At 37.6% G+C, this 21406-nt stretch overlaps 1 protein-coding gene across 1 annotated transcript in view; it reads left to right on the top strand.

Moving 5' to 3' along the window:
- The window catches only part of CTNND2 (catenin delta 2), a 518515-nt gene that overhangs the window by 480268 nt on the left and 16841 nt on the right, over positions 1-21406 (top strand). The window contains exons 17-18 of the mRNA XM_041411749.1: positions 2589-2799; positions 6042-6126. Coding sequence (XP_041267683.1) covers positions 2589-2799; positions 6042-6126 — 296 coding nt within the window. The remainder of the gene's footprint in view (positions 1-2588; positions 2800-6041; positions 6127-21406) is intronic.

Below are 21406 nucleotides of genomic sequence, written 5' to 3'. Positions count from 1 at the left end.
CAGAATAAGGAATGCTGTACTATCCCACTGTTACACATTATGTATAAAAAAACTGTTTTATGGTTTTGAAGTATGTAATACTGACTTGATCTTCTCAGGCCTTACTGAAGGGTGTGCACAGCAGAAATGTTAGAACTGCTGAGCATTGGCATTTCCAGAATGCTTATAACCTGCTTGATTGTGTCTGTTTTAGTTTTCCGGCTGAACTCTCCCTGATAGCTCCAAAGCCTTTATTTATTGTAAGAAGCGTTTTGTGTGTCTAGGCATGTGTACTGGTGTGAGTACTACTGCCTGGAATACCAGACCAGTTCCAGAAAAGAAATCTGCTTGGGGCAGCCATGCAAATTTCCTTATACCCAGTGTTCTGGGAGGTAATCTTTGGCTGCTGATGAAATTATCGTCATGAACTGATTCCACCAGAGGACTGAGGTGCTGAGATGCTCTGTTGCAATTTAAGTGAGGACCAAAAAGAAAAAGGAATATTGGTCTATTCTGAATGTGTGCACAGAGTAAAGCAGAAAGTCTCACAGATCTGATTTATCTACTTATACTTACTCCCAACCAGTGGCAGACACTGCACTAGAGGAGTAAAAGCTAAATCAAATCATGGTTTATTTTTTGAAACACCAGCTTAATTTGATATGTGTTGGAAACTGAAGTACTCACTGTAAGTGATATACAGCTATTAATGTGTTCATGTTGCACAGAACAGACAGATGCAGGTGAAAATAGCATTTCAGACTTTTCTGCAACAGTGTTTCATTAATGTGTGGGGAAAAAGAAAATTTTCAGTTTGCTCAAATAAATCATTTCTGGAAGAGAAAGAGGTGCTAACAACTGTTCTACATCTGATATTAATAATATTGCTTAAAATCATTACAGTGCAAGTAAATTAAATATTAAGTTCAAAGAAATAAAAATGTTTGAGCACAGGATTTGTATTTGTATTGCAGCATACTGGAAACATTCAAATCCTACTGTACACATTTTGTACACAGTTGAATGATTTTTGTAATCAGGAATGTCTTTACATAATATAGAGTATTTTCTAACACTTCACATTACCACAAAATCTATTTGACAGTCTTTAACAGTTCAGTATAGAGATTTAAGTTTTTATCTGTATTATGAATATTCTGTTCAAATGACTGACTGAAGTTCCACCACATCAGGCAAAACTGTGAGAAATAAAAATTATTCAATGTCTGCTAGTTGAAAGATGTGATTTTCCTCTTGCCTCTGCTTTCAGATATGGATACAAACAACTGAATTTATGAATTCAGAAATAAGATTTTTAATAAGTATGCATAAACACTATGCGTAAACATTTTTAAGTTATCAAAAAAATCTGATTAAATTACCATATTATATACAATAATCATACCTGATCATTCACAAAATGTAATGTAGATTAGATTACTAATTATGTTTATATTTCCCAATTTTCCTGTGCTTTTCATCCTGCATGATACACTCATGGTGATTGCTGTATGCAAATTCCTAGCACATCTGCACTGAAGGTGATTCAGAGTTGTTTCACTGACCTCAGTAATAACTCCATCAGGCCTTCACCTTTTCTGATCTTCTCTTTATCACAATGAAGGGTTGAGCAGCCATTCACCATAACAGCAATCCTCTAGAACTGATGTGAGGCTTCTTGTACATCTGTGTTGGTGCTAATCTGCCATATATATATATTCTCAGAAGCTGCTTTTTTATTATTTTTACAAGCAATGCATGACTTTTAGATGCAGTTTTGAAAAAGAAATCTGTTTATTTAAGCATGAAAAAAATTACAATAATCTTAGAATCACTTAGGTTGAAAAAGATCATCAAGCCCAAATATAACATACAGAATTTATTTTTATTTAAATTATGTGACCATTTAAAAAATTCCCTTCATTTTAGGAGATTTTAAGTTCTGGAGGGTAGTGTTTTATTCAGTAAATCCTTGCACAGTGCCAGATTGGAATAGATGTCAGAAAGGCTCTTTTTCTGGTCAGTACCGTGCATACAACTAAGGATGTGTGAAAAAGATGGCATCCTCTTGAGCAGTGCAGTCCAAGAAACACTATTAAACCCATTTAAATTGCTGCATGTAGAACAGAATTAACCTTGTACAGGGAAGAATTCTTCAGAGAAGACCTTTTCACAAATAACATCGTTGGGTTTGCGTTCACTGCTGTGGTTTTAACAGTTGATGCACATTCAATTTATGGTAACAAACTGTGAGTGGTTTGGTGGGAGGTGTGGACTTGCCAAGTTCTGTGAATTGTGGTATTCAGGTTGTCTTTGTGCATATACTTGGCCTTTCCCATCACAATTCCATTCTCTTACGGGTGTGATGTGGCCATATCCAAAGTCTCTGACTGATGCAGTAAGGAAGTATTAACAGGGTCCGTAATGTGTGAAATGCTTGAACATGCAATCATGTAAATATGGCTTGCTCCAAATTAATACCAGTATCCAATTAAATTACCTGCAATGATGCAAGTGGTGCTATTAGCCTTGCGTGTTTTCCCTGTACTTCCCCATCACCCTTTATTGCTGTATCTTCTGAATTCTCCCTTCGTTTTCTTTCAACAAAGGCAAGTATGCCATGAGGGATCTGGTCCACCGACTGCCAGGCGCTAACAACAGCAACAGCTCAGCGAGCAAGGCCATGTCTGATGACACCGTTACTGCCATTTGCTGCACTCTGCATGAAGTCATCACTAAAAACATGGAGAATGCCAAGGCCTTACGAGACGCAGGCGGCATTGAGAAACTGGTTGGCATATCTAAGAGTAAAGGAGACAAGTATGTTTTGCAAATCACCTTGCACCTTTTTAACCTCTCCAGTAGTTATTACTAGTCCTGAATGTGTTTGCCTTCTCTGTGCAATTGTGAGTTGAATCCTTCCGTTTCCACAGAAATCACATGCCCAGCGTGAAGGATGACGAGAAACAGACAATGGCAATACCAAACATCTCCCTCTGCTTTGGTTTATTTTTGATGTGCCGTCCACAGTGCAGGGAGGGCACTCCGTGTTCATTTTAAGGAAGAGTAATTATCTACAGCAACCCCTACCTCTAAGCAATTGCAGAAGATCCCAATAAACATTAGGGATCAGAGTGGTTGGATTGCACCCTGCACAAGGTGTGACATGCAGGTGGAGAGGTCCTTTGAAAGGAAGGACCTCACCACAGTTCTGGTACTGCTTCTCTTGATCTAGGAGTGAAGAATGTAAAGTCACTGTCCCTCTTCACAGCACCCTTTTCCCTGCCACCAGCTTAGTAGTAGATCCATGGATTTTCTGACTGGTTGCTTCTGAGAGAGCCTTTAGGCTGCTTTGTGAGGCAAAAAAATGTCTTGCACACAACTGTGACATTTTCAGAACAGCTATGGTTTCATCTTGTCTGTTTGGCTATGTACACACTCTTCATGAAGAGGTCACTCTTTATCCTTCTTTTGCCTAAAACAGATAGCCTGGTTCTCATATTTGTCAACCTGATGAAGTATAGTGCAATGGGACTATGGCAGTTTGAAAACAAAAAGCCTTCACTGTAGTGTACAAAACCCATCAGTTCACCTACTCGGAGCTGTCATCACACAGCCTACTGCAGCATCAGAGCTCTTAAAGAGCCCCACAAAGCCAGGCCACAACCTGAAGGAAAGATTTATGCACCCTACATTTGGTATGAGAACTTATGCTCGCCTATATGATCGGAGCATTGCCAGTATAATTTAATCCCATTTCTTTTCCTCTATTGTCACCCTTTTCCTTTCATGCCAAATTCATTATTGAAACATTCTTGCATTCAAATTGTAAGGGGTAAAAAGTAGTGTGACCAAGTATGTGATTTCAGCTGTGGGTGCTCCCCATGCTCTGCCAATTTATTTATATTTGCAGTTTATTGTTATTGACATTACCTAAATTTTTTATTTATATTTTCTAGATCAAATGTACTGACATTGCAAGCAGGTTCATACCATTTCTCTTAAGTTGAATGTGTATTTCCTCAGAATAATGCATTTGTCTACCTGTTCATTATCTGGTAAAGAATACTAATACCTGTTGAGTCTGGAATTTTTGAAGTATCATGGGCAGTTTCAGGAGGATCCAAGGGCATAATTCCCTGTTTGAATATACCTCATAAGAGTGAAAGACATCTATTTCTAATTAATCTAGAGCAGAATAATTCCAAAATGCTCTTCCAAGTCATGATATGTATCCCTCCTCTCAAGTACTTTGACCTGCAGTCCCATATTATTATTTTTACAGGTTGCACAGTTCTAGGACAAGAAAACCTGTCAACACACAGTGCTGCAAATGCCCATCTTAAGTAAAAGTTCATTTTTCAGCTTTCAGAAATGTCAGTACTGTGTGCTGCTGGCTTGGTTTGGTTTCTTACTGATAATTCATTGTTTGAAAACCGAAATTGCTGGTTCTTGGACTGATAGAAAATTCTGACATGCTCACTTTAATACAGTAAATCACTTCTGTATGAAGTAATTTTGTCCAGGATGAAGCAACTGTTTCTGAATGTGCAGGATACTGAACTAGCCATGCATGCTGGTATGTATCAGTGCCAGTAGTGTTGGGCTGACCCTGATAGCCTTTGGAATATGCCCAGGGCTTGAACAGTCTCCCAGTATGACACATGAGAGAAATGGTGTTCCTAAGGTTATTTATATTGGCCAAGCCCATATCAGCTTCACATAGCTCCTGCCTCTCCTCAGTATTCATGGAGTGGTTGGCACAGTTATTTTCCTGGTTACTCCATGCTTACCAGCACCCCACTAGCCAGTACAGCTGGAGGTATAATAAAAACAATTATGCTTGAAAGGGCTTATCAAAACCCTGTTTACTCACCAATTACCCACCTACTGCTCTACTCTGGGTGAGAAATGGAATAGAAGTGGAAAAAAGCACCAAATAAATTACTAGGGAAATGTTGTATTAATAAATCAGTTGTGTCATAACAGCGCTTTACCAGCTTGCACGTCAGCCTGCCAGTGATTCTTCTCAGAAGTCACAGAATGAACCAAAGCCTGGCCCCTGCCCAAAGCAGCAACTTAGGATTGTTGCTGGTTTTCTGGTTCCTCTTTGATGTTTCAAAACATATGCCTCTTCTGAGTAAAACATAAATCACCTCAATGACTGCCCCGAACTCCATCAATCCTCCCTCTGATCCTTGGCCTTTTCAAGGTTTTCTAGCATTCTGCTGTTTTGTATGTACTTTTGGTCCTGCACAGTGTATGCTTCCTTAATGGCCTGGGTTATCTTCCTGGTCCTTTTCTATTTGACCCCTTTTTTTTTCCTTTATTTTTTAAAGATTTTTTTTAACTACCTATTCCAACGGGATTATATGACACCAGCTGATTGTAACAATAGTTTAGATCTTCTTTCAAAACTTGTCTTGTGAAGTTACATGGTTTTCAACACCACATTGTATTCCTGTCATTAAAGGATAATGGTGTGAGCAAAATCCCAGTCCACATTTGGATTCCTAATGAAATTTATCATAACTTTTTGTAATCAGTTGTATTTCTGCATCTTGGCTCTGCATTTCAAAACCAGTGCTCATCACCCATCTAGAATTTCTTTTGGCCACTGCTGAGAGGAGCTTAATGAGTTGAGCACACTGTCCTGAGCTGGAGTTCAGCAGCTTGCAGAGAAAGAAATTCTGCTTTGTCTCCTTGTCCTTTACGCCAAAAGTTATAGCATATCTTAGATGTACGTGATGCCAGTTGGGTCCTCAACAATTTTGCCAATTTCTACCTCCTGTTCCCCTTACTCTGCTCTCAGCAGAAATCCCTGTGTGTACTGAGATGCACAAGTTTTTACCCCTCACATTGATTGATACATTGCCCTTCCCTAAAAACACCTTGGTGTCCATGATGCTAAGCAAAGATGTTACAGTACACTTGAAACACACTTCATTTGTGGGTTTAAATTCGTAGCATTTGAAAATTGGAATGAATGACGTCCTTTATTTAACAGTTTCTTTCTCACTCTTTTTTTCTCTCTCTCCCTTTTTAATGTATGTGTGTAACAGGCATTCGCCCAAAGTGGTGAAAGCAGCATCTCAGGTCCTCAATAGTATGTGGCAGTACAGAGACCTGAGAAGTCTCTACAAGAAGGTAAGGCTTGGGTTTTTTCTAGATTTTTTCAGATCTTTCATGCTGTTATCCAAATTTGGGGGCTGAGAGACTTTAGACCAAAATATTTGTTGATGTCACTGGAAATTCACTTGGAGTTTAAAGTTTCAGATACTTGGAGTTCTTTTTTTTTCCTTAATTTCTATTTTTAACATAAAAATGCCCTTTGAAAATATGTGTGGTGGTGAAAAGGGGATGTGAATTTGATTTTGAAATAAATTCATACAAAATGTGCTGGATCTGACAGCCCTGGAGAGTGAAATGCTCTGTTCGTTGAACAAATAATGTATGTAAGCTCTCCTACTGGAACAGTCTTTCTTACACCTCCTCACATTTCTGAGGAGATTACCAGATTTCCAGCCCTTCAGCTCCCAAATTTCCTCATGAGATTGTAAACAAGAGTATCTGAAGGAGAGGTGCTTAGGGACCAGCTACATATGGAGGTGGGCAGAAACCTGTAGCTTTGTTTCTAATCCGCCAGCAGACAGTGGCATCATGTTCTTGGTTTTCAGTCTGTTGAGTCCATAGTACCATGCCATTCCCACAGGCCTGCTAACCTCTTGAAAATGAATTGCAGTAGAGTAATATAATACTGCAAAACAACATTCTATATAGCTTTTTTAACTTAAGTGTCTACTTAGTAAATGAAAACATTTACAGTAATTCTTGCTGAATATTTCCAAACTGAATTACGTTCCATGTGAGTATCAGCCTGCGGATTTAGTTCTTCAATGTCTTCTTGCTTGGAATGTCGCATCTTATGTAAGTGATACTTGTATTTGGAATCTCATCAGAGAAAGCTAAGGCTTCATGTGGCATCTTCAGTTCAGGCCCTAGTAGAGGCTGAGGTATAAGGATTGTGGAGTAGGGAGGGTTCACAGTGGTGTGGTCTGTGTTGTATGTATTCTGCAAAAGAAAATAGCTTAGTTACATTAAATGTATGCACCAAGTCTCAAGCTGGCAGAAGCTGACCTTCTGTGTGAAATGCTGTTCTTTTGCATGCCTCAGCCCTGCTTGTGTCAAGTCTGAGGAGTGAGGAAGATGACTGTTGAGTCTCTCCCATTGTTCACTTCCAATATTTTCAGTCATCCTTGGCAGCCCTAGGGATACCATATGTGAAGACGTTCCAAGTAACAAGCTGGTCCTCAACTGTCCCATTATGAGGCGGGAACAAACATGAGCAGGCTTTTCTTGATCCAAGGCAGAAACACACTGGAAGCGTGCGTAGCCTGACTTCTGTGCATGTGGGTGGCTGCACTGTAGAGGCTGAGCTGTTCTGCACCGTAATCTCTTTGAGGTTCTTACAATATCTGGCTCATGTCCAACCTTCTGTCTGTATATATATGCTGTGATGGAAAAGCAGTTTCTGGGGTTGCTCGGTGCAGGAGGTAATAATGTTTGTGCTGTGTGGCTGCTGAGTTTACTGCTGCCTAAAGTATGCTGTTGGCTGCTGGTGTGACTGCTGGTGATGGACTTACATACTAAGCATGCTCAGGTACTAAGTACCTCGCGTGCTTACAACAGCATTTTTCATGGCCACAAATACATACTTGTCATATGGAAAAAAGGACAGGCTAGCTTTAGAGGTAGCTTCCCGGACAGTCATAGCAGACAGGTCATCTATATTATCAGGAAGAGAATTGTAATAATGTCTATATTACTTAATTCCTACACAAAATCTTAAAATGAAGATCAATCTCTGCTACATATTTGTATATTAATTACATACCATTATATGTGCTGTTAAGCTTTGTATAAATATGGTTTCTTCTAATAAAATTGTTCAGATAGTTAATGTTACATACTCCTTTTTGTTGAAATACATACAATAATCTTTATAAAATTATAATATTTATTAAACTTGCCTGTAATAGGCTGTCTCTTATGCTGGCCGTCTGATTTCAACCACTGTCTGGAAGGCAATGGCAATGGTTTTATGGTAGGAAAATTAGAGAAATTTTCATTATAGTAATAGTCAGCTACTTATGTAATATAAAGATACTGGATTAATGCAATCTTTGTTTTGTCCCATTAAAATACATATGTACCAGTAAAAATGAGTGAACATAGAGTGTAATGCGATCAGCACTTTGCAGTGTCTTGCACTTGCACAGCCTTTTTTTGAAGCGCAGGTAAATCCCACTGAATAACCATATAACCATCAGCAATTTGCTCCCATATACCAAAGTATCTATACTTGGCCAACAGAGACCCAATTTTGTATTGTAATACAAGGAAATTGCTAGCATCCCGTTATAATTAAGTGAAAGCAGCAACGCTTACCTTCTCTTTTAGAAACAATATAACCAAATAGTTTAAATTGTGGTATATTTTAGAGCTACAGGTTCACAATAAAGTATAAATTGTAAAATGAATAGAAGTATTATTCTTTGTATTAATGGGCAAAGAAGGCAATACATGTTTACTGCTAATACAGTAGCATTCAGTATATTTAGTCCAAGTATGACGGGATCAGCAAAAACACTAAAACCTCTTTCATTTTTCTAATTTTGCTCAACATAGCAAGGAATATCCTACAGCCAGAAGAAGATAAACTGCACTGACAGAAATCCAGAGTTGGGGATTGGTGTGGGTGCTCTTTTAAGTCCACAATATCTTATGCACTGAGTTTGCAGAGCCGTGCCACAAACTGTACCCTCCACTGGCAGGTTCTATCCATTGTCTGGTGATTTCCAGGTCATGGAAGCTGTATTGTGGCTTTACTGAGAACACAGATTCTTTAGGCTGGATTGGTGTGGGAAAGACATAGAAAGTAAACAGCTTTCAGATCTGTGAGTAAGGCAGTAGTGTTAGATACTCCTCTGTAGGCTTGTGCTTTGAGGGGAAAAAGTCAATTTTGCTCCCTGGTGTGGTTAAGTTGGCACTATCCTAGCACAGTCCAACAAGGAAAAGTTGTAAAACGCAAAAATATTTGTGGTCCTAAAACTGTAGGAAAAAAAAAAAGAAGGCTTGATAGACAAAGAGGAAGCAATTAATTTAGTCTTGAAATGAAGGATTTGCCAGCCACCCCAAAAGTTGCAGGTCCTTCATCATGCAAGAGCTCATTGGATATACTGCTTAATTTACAAGTGATAGCTGGTACAGAAATCTAGTCTGAAAAAGTCCACCAAGAGGAAAACAATGTTCAGGTTTTGTTATGTATAGACAGTGATTAGATTAGTGTGATTAATTTCTAGAAAGGAGGTGATGACATTTTTCATTGATAGAGGTAATATGGTCTCCCGAAGACAATATCATCATTTGTTTTCTACAAGCAAGACATATATTCATAAATGATCATTCATCTGTCTCTGTTTTCATGAGTCTGATCTAATTACTTAAAATCTGATTTTCAACCATCCTTAATGGTCCCATGGCCCAAAGCCCCATCGGTGGGTCAGTGTCTCAACACATCGGAAAAACAAGGTACAGGAGCTATCCCACAGCTTGTTCCTATTCTTCAAACTCCTGGTACACCCCTCCTCTTCAAGTGTCATGGCAACCTGTATTATAGAGTTAGCAGGAGAAATAAGTGCTGCTTGAAGCGCTTAGAAAGAGAGATCCTGCCCCATTTATGCTTAGCCCCTTAAGAGCTGTTACATGGCTTCTTTAAGGCACCTATGTTTGACTCAGTATCACTGTCCCCGCTCTAGTCTCTAGGGTATTCACTGGTTGAATGTTTGGGGACACCTGAGAAAATACAGATGTGACTGACTATAAGAGAGCAAATTTCCATTAGCTGGTAAACTCTATGTCAATATTCTAAAAAATAACCAACTACTCTTAAATACAGATAGCTTGTTAAATTACATGAGGAAATTTGAGCAAAAGGGTTGTGCTAAATGAGCTTAACATGAAAGACAATTTATTAGCTAAAAACAAGCTTCAATTAGCATTAAATGTGTACAGTATTAAAGAGCTGGAGGAACTGTCAGGAAGAATATGTTTTCTGTTAATTGGTTTGCTTTGCCTAACCACTTAGGCTCCAGCAAAATATGTTTACATTCTATCATTATATTTACACTTACTCTGTGTTCTAGTGTGTAAGTAGAGGTCATGATGAATTTGTAGAAAATATTTTTCTTTCCCATTTATTGTGGTAGGTTTCTGTTCTGCACGGAATACTAGAAATGTTTGTCCCATTCACCTGCCATCTGAATAAAAATAGCACCCAACACTGGAAACCAGGGAGGCTATTCAGGGCAGTCGTCCTTCAGTTTGTATTGTGCCATTTACAGCAGAGATACTTTTGTGATAGGCATTTAATGGAGTCACTCGGAAGATGGCCTCATCTGTCATTGGTTAGAAAAAATACATAGAATTGCCTGAAGTCTTCTGAGCAGTTAAGGCCATGTGGATATAGAAAAAGACTTGTTTTTCATGTGATTTTCAGAGTAATAAGAAGATGGCTTTATGAGAAGTCCTTTATGACTAAATGCTCCATGAAAATTGACAGCATTAAAATTCAAAACCTTAGTCTCAAGGACTTTTAGAATCTAAAGTCTTTTCTTAAATAAAATATACCTACTCACCTTTTAAAAATGTTAATTACAACGTCAGATCATGTAAACTTGGGACACATCATTTGGATTTTCTTCTGGTAAGGTTATTATTATCAGTTAGACATCCCTCAAAAGGAAGCTGGTTTAGGTTAAATTTATCTAGTGAAAAGGTCTGTGCAGAACTTAAACCCTACATTAAAGATCTAAATTCTAAATCCAGAGCATAATAATTCCTCAAAAATAGTGGCTTGACTTGAAGGAACTATTCATGTGTTCAGATTATTCATGAGCATATGTACTTTGCAGTACTGATCTTTCAGCGGGGCTTAATTTATTTCTGTACAATTGGCAAAAGCTTTTTCAGATTAATATGTCACCCTCTTAGAAAAAGGATGAATTAATTTAAGACAAACTCGCTTCTGTAATATGAAGCTAAAGTATCATTATAGAGAAGGCATTGTCTACAGCCCATTTTTATATTAACTATGAAAATGCAAGTACCTGATTAATAAATGATTGACTAATTGATTGATTTATGGCAGTGGGCGTCCCCAAGCTTCAGTGTGACTGATGACAGAGGATTTTCACCAACCCACGACTCTGGGTCATGGCACGCTCAGCATACTCTCTCCCAGAGCCAAGAAACCAGAATCTATTCCCCAACCCAGGTATTCTGGCTGTCAGCTGACCAGTCTTGAATTGTTGTGTTTCATGCATACTGAGATTTGTACCCAAAGCAGTTCTTCAGGAGACCTTTGAATCAAAAGTAACAAAGCCTAACTGGAGAATATGTTCTTAAGTTGCACAGTTTAATTCACTGAACCCTATAGGTTCTAGATGGAAAGTGCCTCACTTCACTTAGGAGTGGGAATGTACATTTCCTTCAGACAGAATTATAGAGGGGAATTAACTTATTTATTTATTTATTTATTTCCATAATTAAATATTACTTTGTGGCATTATGGCAAAACCAAAATACCTTCTACATTTGTACAACATCCTAGTAAGTCCATGGAGTGGTTGTGTTTATGTCTGTGCATTATGTGTGTGTGTGTGTGTGTATATATATATATATATATATATATATATATATATACACACACGCAGACATATATAGACAGTCATACATATATGTCTGTATATTACCTCTGATAGTATATTTAGAGGAAATTGGAATTTACATGTTTTTCCTGGCCCCACAGAACATAGTAGCTATGCTATTTCTTTCATCTTTTTGGTTTTTTGCACTAAGTTTGCCTGTAAATAGAAGACATCAGAGAAGACCTCATTTAAATACTCCAGACATAAATATCTTTCAAGGTTACTCTAAATCCTTTTCATCTTTAGCTAACAGGAATATAGTTAAAACACACAGCATTTCATCATCTGATATATTACACTACTTTCTTTTGTTAATTAGGAAGTAGGCAAAGTCCTAATCTGACTTTAAATGAAGGAAATGTGGAAATTTTTTGCTGAACTAAAATACTCTCAAGCCTTTTTAAAGCATCATCTGATTAATTTGAGTAGAAAGAGATTGTATAACCAATATAGCAAAAGAGTTGCAGTCTACAAGTGTATTCTTTCATTTTTTCTTTCTTAAGGAACATGTGATTTGCCTTTAGTTGAGCATTTTAAATGTGGCTTTTTATCAATTGGCAATCTTGCAAAATACTGAATCCTGAAATTGTCATTAGATTCATTGCTAGAGAAAAAGTTGTCATTACTGATTTGTGTGTGTGCGTTCTTAATTCTGCTTTTTATGCTGAATATTGCTTTCCAGTGTTCATATCAGATAGGTTTGCCTATCCCAAAGCACACAAAAATATAAAGAATTTTCATCATTAAAGCAAAGGCATATTTTGTATTCTGCAGCAAATAGCAGGTAGTTGCTGCAGAGGAAAGAATAATATGATAATCTTTTCACATTATTTCTTAGAGACACGAGAACCTCTTCAGTGAGCAATGATATGAGAGTCTGGAACTTCATTTTTACCTTGATGTTACTTTTTCAACATAACTTTCCCTAGGCAGCATCACCATATAAACTTACCATTTAAATTACTTCCTCTTTTGATTGCATAAACCTTCACAGGGATTGTTTTTTAAGAATCATTCAGACCTTTGGCAAGAAAATTTTAACATTTCTGTCTCTTTGATTGCCAATTGCCTGCTTGAATAACACCCTATTTGTCTATACAATAGGAATTTACATATCATGAGAACAATCATGAATCTTAAAGGGGAAATTGTACAAATAAATTGAACTGACATGTAGAGGCAAACTCTTTGGCTTATGCAGAAGTAGTCAAGAGTATTCACACAGGGAAAAAAGTGATGTAAAAACCACTCCTGAATTTTTAAAAATAGAGAGAGAAAAATTGCATCATTTGTCAAAACACATATTGTTTTCACCTAGCTGCACTACCATTCGAAATTTTTTGGCTACTTTTGTAAGAAGAACAATTTAAAAAAAGACCAAAATATTACAAAATGCTAAGTCAAACTGAATGTTGTTTTGATTTCTTTTTAATGCCCAGAATTATCATTTCACTTGTGGCATCAAGTGAATATGTTCTGATTTCCTTGGCTTTTTCATCATCTCAAGTAATTTTTTTTGTAGTCCTTCTAATTTTCAGTTTATTAACAATCTCAAACAGTACTAGAAAGATAGCAAGTGATTGCTATTATAAAAATATACATTGCATGGCCTAAAGAGGGTAGAAAACATTTAATAATGCAAAATATTCATGTTCTTACCTATATCACAATGGCAACACATTGAGGAGTATCAAATCATGTGTTTCAGCATCAGTTGTTGGAAGGAGATGTTCTCAAATGTTTTATCCGTATGGATTCTGTAATTTACTATATATTAATCAGCATTGTTTCTTTTAATAATTTTAAATTTTACATACTCAAAATTTTTGTGATGCCCTCAAGAAAGGTTTTTATACTATTCAGTATCACCTACCATTCCTTTAGTTTTGTTTCGGTATTTACATGTTTCTCTCTAAAACATTTTCCACGTCTATGATGATATTGAAAATATTAATAGCTATCTAAGATAGTATGGCCTGAACTGAAAATTCAATGATCATTTTTCATGAAAACAGACATACCTTTACTTTTACTATTTCAATAATGAATGAGATTTTTAAAAATCCTGTATGATAACTGAACAGAATTAGAGCAAAACTAAAGGTGGTTTTGGGGGTTTTTTTTGCAAATACTTGTCTGTCTGTTGGACAGTATGCCTTTGTGTTTGGTGGTAAATACCTCTGTGTACATGTATATATACAAATGGGGTGGGTTGAGGTAAGACTTGAACACAAGCACAGAGTAGATTTAGAGGAGCTGCCTTTAATTATGGTGCCCACAATACCTGTAGGTTGGATATTGTGTAAAGTTCTTCACCCAGAGGGTGTTTGGGCACTGGAACAGGCTCCCCAGGGAAGTGGTCACAGCACCAAGCCTGAGAGAGTTCAAGAAGGGTTTGGACAATGCTGTCAGGTACATGGTGTGACCTTTGGGGTGTCCTGTGCAGGAGAAAGAGTTGGACTGATTATGACAGGTCCCTTCTAAATCAAGAGATTCTGTGATTCTGTGTCCAAAGAAAGAGACCTTGGGAATGTGTAAAGAAATAAAACTTAATGGTTTTAATTGTGTGCTTAGAAAGCATCTACAGCTGTAGTTGATTGTTGCTTTTCCCCTGAGGGCGCTAAGGGCATGATAGTACTTCCCTCTAGTAAGGCATTGACCATTGTGGCAAGTAATAATTCAACAACCAAATTTAGTAGTAATTTTTCCACATAATCACTAAGGAGTGCATGGAAGCTCGCACCATTCTCATCCAAAATCTACTAGATTCAAGAGGTGCTAAACAAATGAGTAAAGAATCAAAGTTTATCCAAACAATTCTCTAGGATGCACCATATATATGTGACGCTAAAGCATCCTCAGCATTGATGCTGGGTCTCATGGTAAGCTCTAGCTGATTCATAAGGGAAGTATGAGGTATTGTTCACTTAAAAACTCAAGTCCACTCTAAGGTTGCTAAGTACAGATTTAGAAGAGAGAAATTTTATCTCATAGTTGTGTAAAGTCTGTCCCCAAAGTACTCCACCCTTTGAACTTTTCTGAAGAAAAGAAAATTTAAAATGCAGCCCAGGAGTCTGTATCTTTAAGTTAAAGCCTTCTTTCTGAAGGGAATTTTATAACTGAAGTTTCTGAAATATCCTTAGGGTACAGCTATGAGGAGGCATCCAGAATCCAGAAGGTTATTCATAGGTCACAACTACAGATGTTTTTTCGAAAGTATGGTACCTCAGAATAAAATTGGATTTTAATATTTTAGTAGAATATAGTGACCTAAGAAAATTAACTACATATCTTTTGGCATTTTTAGTCCATTTAAATAATGTATTAAATGTTTTAAAACTAATTTACATTAGTTAATGGCAAACAGTGCTTAGCTGGATTCATATGTACAATACTGAAAAAAATGTAGACATCTTCCTAAAGGCTTTCAAAGGTGTTTTAAGGATACATGCAAAAAGAAACTATTTTTAATTGATGTCAGTATTTTTCTCCAAAATTCCTTCAAGGAATATGATTTCTACCATTCTGAACAAAATGTCATATTTAATGAACTTGTATGCTTAATATTTGCATGTCTAGGTTCAGGCACAGATCAGAGTAGATGTGCAGTTAAGAGTATGGGTGAGAAACTGTTCCTCTCAGCAGACTTGAGCGGGATTGTTGTATCCATTGGTGCTGGATGGCTGCTTACAGTTCTGCAAATGGATCAGACCAGTAGAACTCTTATTTGCAGTAACATCACACTCATGGAGCACAGAGGGGAGGGAAATCAGTAAATTCCTGTGTCAATCACAGCATATTTCTGTCTCAGAGGTAAAGAGTTGAGCTGAGATAGTCGGTGCATAACAGTGGGTGTCTTTGTGTTGCCCTACTTGCACTATCACCATCCACATTCTTCTGGGTTCTACAAGGAGGTCAAAAGTGTGTGTTCAGCATGGCTGGTACATGTTAATTCAATCAAAGGTCAATGAAATATTAAGCTGCTGCATCAACATCCTACTTTCATGTTTTTGATGTTCTACATGATCTAATAATGGGTGGGGGAAAAATACTACGAAGTCCTTCTCATTTCTTCCTTCATCTCTTCCTAAAACTGCTAATGGAATTCAAAAATGCCCTAAATATGTCTGCCATTTCAGACTTTAAAAAAGAAGGAAAAAAAAAAAGAAAGAAACCTTATATTTTGAAAGGAGTCTCTTTTGTAGTATGTGTGCTTTGTTCTGAGTGTTTTACTTCCTTACATGCTGATACAGTTTGTCTTGATGAAAGAGCTGTAGCTACTTCTTCCTGCAAAAAGTAGAAATGAGAAGTTTCACTGGAAATTTCTGAATTGGTTTATTACTTTTAATTGAACAGAGCGCTTTTAGAGAAAGTTGAGGATCCTCTAAATTTAGAGTTGTAATCTTTGGTCCAACAGTATGTTTCTCTTTGGGTTAACAATACTTACTTTGTGAATTGGAAACTGTTAAAGGTGTATCAGTAAAAAACAATGTGCATTTCTCATTATTAATGTCCATGTGTGCTGGTGAGCTACATGTTCAAAGCAGAATATCCGTAAACTCACACAGGTTATCAGTAATCACTTGGATCTCTAACTCTCTGATTCAGGTGTATTATGCACAAACTTTTTACCTAAAACCGAGGACAGTATGAGTTCCTCCAGTGAGTTTTCTGAAGGGTCACTGACTCCTCTTATGTTAGACAGCTCAACATTTGAATAAAATGATTGTCTGTTTTCAGCTGCACTGCTGCTGTTTGGGAAGCACAAACTTCTACTGGCTCTGATCACAGTCAGAATCATCAGTATTCCATGTTCTTTTCCATAAGGGAGAATGATGCAAATTTCACTCTGCTAATGATTTTTTTCATGGTTTACACTCATAGGTGTAATAGAAGAGTTCTATCTGGTTGATTTTTGGTTAATGCATGAAAAGTAAGAGTAGGAGGTAGATTGGTTTGTAGGCTTTGGAAGGACAGTAGATTTAAGAAACTGACCATGAACATAAAGTAGTACTTGTCTCTCTCCTGAAATTTTGTGGCCAGGAGTGCATTTCTAGATGATACACATGTTAAGATAGCTGGAATTGCATTACTGGAATGAAAATTACAACACAAATCAAAAATCATTGTACACATTTTTTGTACATACATGATACAAGCAAGAATAGTTCTTGTGTGATTCTAACAATTTAAATTATAGCTTATATACATTATGCAGGAGGTAATAGAAGAACAGAAATTCTAGCTGAAGGGCCAAGTACGGCTTTCATTTCCTCTAAAATATATTAAAACAATTTTTTTTCTGTATAAGGGGCAAAGTGATGCTTTGAGAAATGAATTTATTTCATTTTATTGCAGTGTTGTGGAAGTTTTATTTTTTCACTGCATATAACCTTAGCAAAATGAATAATGAACTCTGCCATATCTGAAATCTTGTCCTTCATGCTTTGCCTCACATACAATTCTCTTTTCTTGCAGCTATTTTATTTATCAGATTAGGTCTTGTCATCTTTGCAATTCACACAACAGGAAATCAATAATTAATTATGGATAGGTAAAGCAATGCCTCACTGATTGCCTAAAACATCCAAGACTTGCACTTTATAAAACCACCGGGGATAGTTTCCTTGCTGTTTCTCACTTGAATAGATTTGGCAAGTAATTAGCACTTATCTCTCCCTCATCGTGTGTCTCTTCATAGCTAAAATCAAGGGATGAGGTGTAAAATTAAGGTACAAGATCTGTGATTAGAAGATGATAACAATGCACATCAAAAAGTGCATTTGAAAAAAGAGAAAAGTCACCAAGGCCATCTGTGGTATTTTGAAAGGGAGAAAATGGATGATACTCTCAGAAGAATGTAGTACCCCTTGTACTGCAATGGAAGAGAAAAACAGGGAGAGAAAATATTGTAGATTATTTTGAGGTGGAATGCTGACATTGGGAGAGTAATGCCATTGCTTTCAGAGAAGCTGAAAGATGGAGGCTGGGAGGTATATATCTCACTTTGAAAAAAATGAGTTTAACCACCGATTCTGAAAATGTCACTTCAAAGAGCCTACAGAAAACTTAATAATCCTCAGCCAGTGCCAGACAGTTTTGCTGCAGTTAATGACTGTCTGACTAGGAGCCCTTCTTTAAGCCTCATGCTGCCCTAAATACGTATTTCAGTATCTATTTGTCTTTCGGCTTCTTAAACAATTGAGCTTCTGTTGTGTCTGGGATGCAGAAATGGTCACTTTTAAGTAAAAGCCATTTGTACACTGAAATTCAGAGTAAGAAGACGAGAAGCCCTGAGGTCTAGCCCGCTGCACCAGATAGGAGACAGAAGCACTGCGTGTGTCACAGCTGCACCAGCTGTGGAGCAACATGGCAGCCCCAGCATGTGGCACTGGGACAGGGCACTGAGGGTCCCTGGGAGAGGTGGCTGCTCCAGTGGAGCTCTGCCACCTGCCTGGCCTGGTCCTTCCCTACCTGGCCCTGCTGCTGCTGCTGCTCTTTGCCTTGGCTCAAGTGTTGGCATTGCTTCCATGGGGCTCTCAGCAGGGTCTCCATCCTCTCCCCCAGTTAGGTCTGTGCAGAGGAGGAGGAGTGTCCTTCCTCAGAGGCTCACACAGGGTGGTGCTCCCAGCATGACCTTTAACCAGCAAAGAACTGGCTTCATTGTCATCATGAAAAGGCATGGGAAGGCTGTGCTTTCCTTTAAACACTTTGGCTAACTTCTCATCCAGTCACCAACTCTGCTTTTTTATCCACATTAATGTAATATTTTTAAAGTCCCAAAACTTGATTAATTTCTCTTTTAAAAATAATCTTCTGGCTTCTCTAAGATGTGGAAATGAGACTATAAGCACAAATACTAAAATCTTCAAATTAAGATGAGCTTCAGTGATGCATGTCTTCACTTTGAGTCTGTTGATTTTGGGTGCTTGGCTCATAACTCTTTGGGAGAGGAGGGAAAATATGACACTTGGAGTCAGCAGCCCTCCTAAAGCCATTGAAATTGCTCCAGAATAAAAGATTTAAGCCAAATGGACATGTAAGCTAGGAGAACACCAGGATCTTCCAGGCTCAATCCCTCTCTTCTCTTGAGCAGCATGTCCTGATTTACCTCTTTGGAAGGAAAAGATAAAATCCTGTGAATAAAAATGTTAATACTTATTAGAATTGTAGAGTAACTGATGGCACTAAAATGATGTTTATAAGTAATACATTGTAAAGCAGATCAATGTCCAGGAATTCTTTTCTGGCTTTGAGGTTTTCTGGAAACAACACAAGCAAATCCAGACAGAAGAATACTTTAGGAGTCATTTACTGTTAATAGGATTTGACAGTGTAAATTCAATTTGAATTTTTACACTCAAAGAAAAAATTAAAAAAACACTTTTGAGTTTAAATTAGATACTTTATATAAAACTAGTTGGTTTGCTTTTCAGGAGTGTTTCTCAAGTTTTTGAATCTGTAAGAATTTAGTTGAAATCTCTTCCAAAGTAAATACTCTTCAAGTACAAAGGCAGGGGCTTTTTTTAGAGAACACTTGTCTCACCATTTCTTCCTCAGCACCTCACATTTCCTTGTCACCCCTCCAGTGGTGCACAGGTTCTCTTGTTGGGGACTAGTTAGCTTCTGCCCTTGCTGCCATGGGACTGGCTTGGTGTCTTTTTTGAGAAACATTGAGAAATGTATTTATTCTTTCTCTTGTATTAAAACAAAATAATATGATCCCAGATTGTAAATCCTAATAAGTAAGGGTTGTTGTTGGTGATCATAAAAAATGCATTATTTCAGAAATCCCATGTAAGAGCTCCATGAGATATTTATGTGGATCACCCCAACTTTGTGACTATTTCAGATTTCTCACCACAGTCAAGTCATACACATAATTTTCATATGGCAATGTGTGTAGATTATTTGATCCAGTTGTAATTTCTGCTTTGTCCTATTAGAGTTGTGACAGCAAATTCCCACTGAAGAATTGCCCAGACCTATGTAAGTCTGATGAGCCTTGACTTACTTCACATCAGATTTATCTTTCGCTGTAGACGGCGTCACACTGGTGCACACCAGTGGGGATGTTTCATTTAACCTGACAGTGCTGGCTTTGCCTTGTGAAGGAAGCAACACTCAGAGCAGTGCCTGGCTGAGTTTCAAAGCGAGTAGATCCTACCTTACGTACTTACAGGCACTTTGCCTTGTTGCTGTGTCACCTGCTTCTGACGCCACAGTGGGTCTAGTTACTGATCCCTGCAAGAGGTTATCTATCAAAACTTCGCATTTGTACACCTTATAGCCATTACAAGAACAGTTATTACTTCAGTTAATATCCTGGAACCAGTAAAAAGCTGGCTTGTGGATAAGGAAGTAGAATGACGAAGCAAGTCTGGGCCTGTGTGCTTCAAGTTGTCTGTAAATCATCTATTAAATTGGGTTACAAGAGGATCAGACCTGAAGCAAGAAGTAGCATGCTGGCAAGGTTGTAAATTTCAGGAAGGCAGGACACAACATTATCTATAGTTTTTCAGGCTTTAGCTGTTTTTTATTAGATTTTTTGCATTATTGTAATTTTTTCCCTCTAGTAGGAATTTCCCATTTACAGAAATTGCTCTTCTCTGTTCCTGACAATGTTCAGACACCCATGTCCAGGAGTCAGAGCAGGCTGTGCTCTTCAACACTGAAAGATACTGAGCCATCACACAGCCATCATACATCATACTGTTTTTCTAGAGCACTCAGTGCTTTTCAAGTCAGTGTCTTCTTATAGAAGTTCAGATCAGTCAGAGGATAGGGCTTGTTTTCACTTTTGCTGCATGGCTATTAGCACATGGACTGTTGTGGGATTTCTTTCTGAGTGGATTCTGTAAGATATCCAGGTTAGGCACCATACCCTTCCTGACTCCTGGACATTCCTTGTTCCTGTTTGGAACTGTTGGGTCAACATGTTGTCAGTTCCCATCAGGACTTAATTTAATTCAGTCTTTACAATGTTACTGTACTACAAGAGAGAAAATAGTGTGTCTGATATCGTCCACCTCCACAAATCTTCTCCTCAAATGAAAGACTCCACTACCAGTGACTTCAGAAAATTTGAAATTCTTGCAAGCACAATAGAAATCTGATTCCCATTTCTCCCTTACACTTCAAACACAAAGAGAATAGCAAGAAAAGAAAGAAGAAACAAATTATATTTTCATGAGGCACATGCAGTAGGTGTTTGGTGCAATAAGATTAGTCACCCTGACAAAATAATTATTTTCACATGGGCCTGATGAAAATTATTTCTTTTCAAAATGACTGAAAGTTGAGCAGGGAGATAAAGAACCTGTTCACCCCTTAAGGCCAGCAAAGTGTTCAGAGAGACTACAATATCACTTTCATTTTCTGTAGTGAACATCCAACTCCCGTCCCAATTTTAATCCTGCAGCTTTTTCAAGAGGATTTTGTCAGAAACACATCACTGCCAATCAAGCTTTAGCATTTGGACTTTATAAAGTATAATTGATATAATAGTATAATGAGTATATTCAGTATAGTAAAAATATAGACAAATGCCCAGTGGAAGTTGCGTTGGAAGGGTGTATAATGGTATTTCTGTACTCTGGTTGTTCTCTCTCATCCTGTAGTGTGCAGTTGCTACTTTCTAATTAATTTAACAAAATACA

The sequence above is a fragment of the Onychostruthus taczanowskii genome, unplaced genomic scaffold (genome assembly GCF_017590055.1).
Source record: "Onychostruthus taczanowskii isolate IOZ18803 unplaced genomic scaffold, ASM1759005v1 scaffold37, whole genome shotgun sequence".
NCBI lineage: Eukaryota > Metazoa > Chordata > Aves > Passeriformes > Passeridae > Onychostruthus > Onychostruthus taczanowskii.
This window is presented reverse-complemented; position numbering and strand designations above follow the sequence as displayed.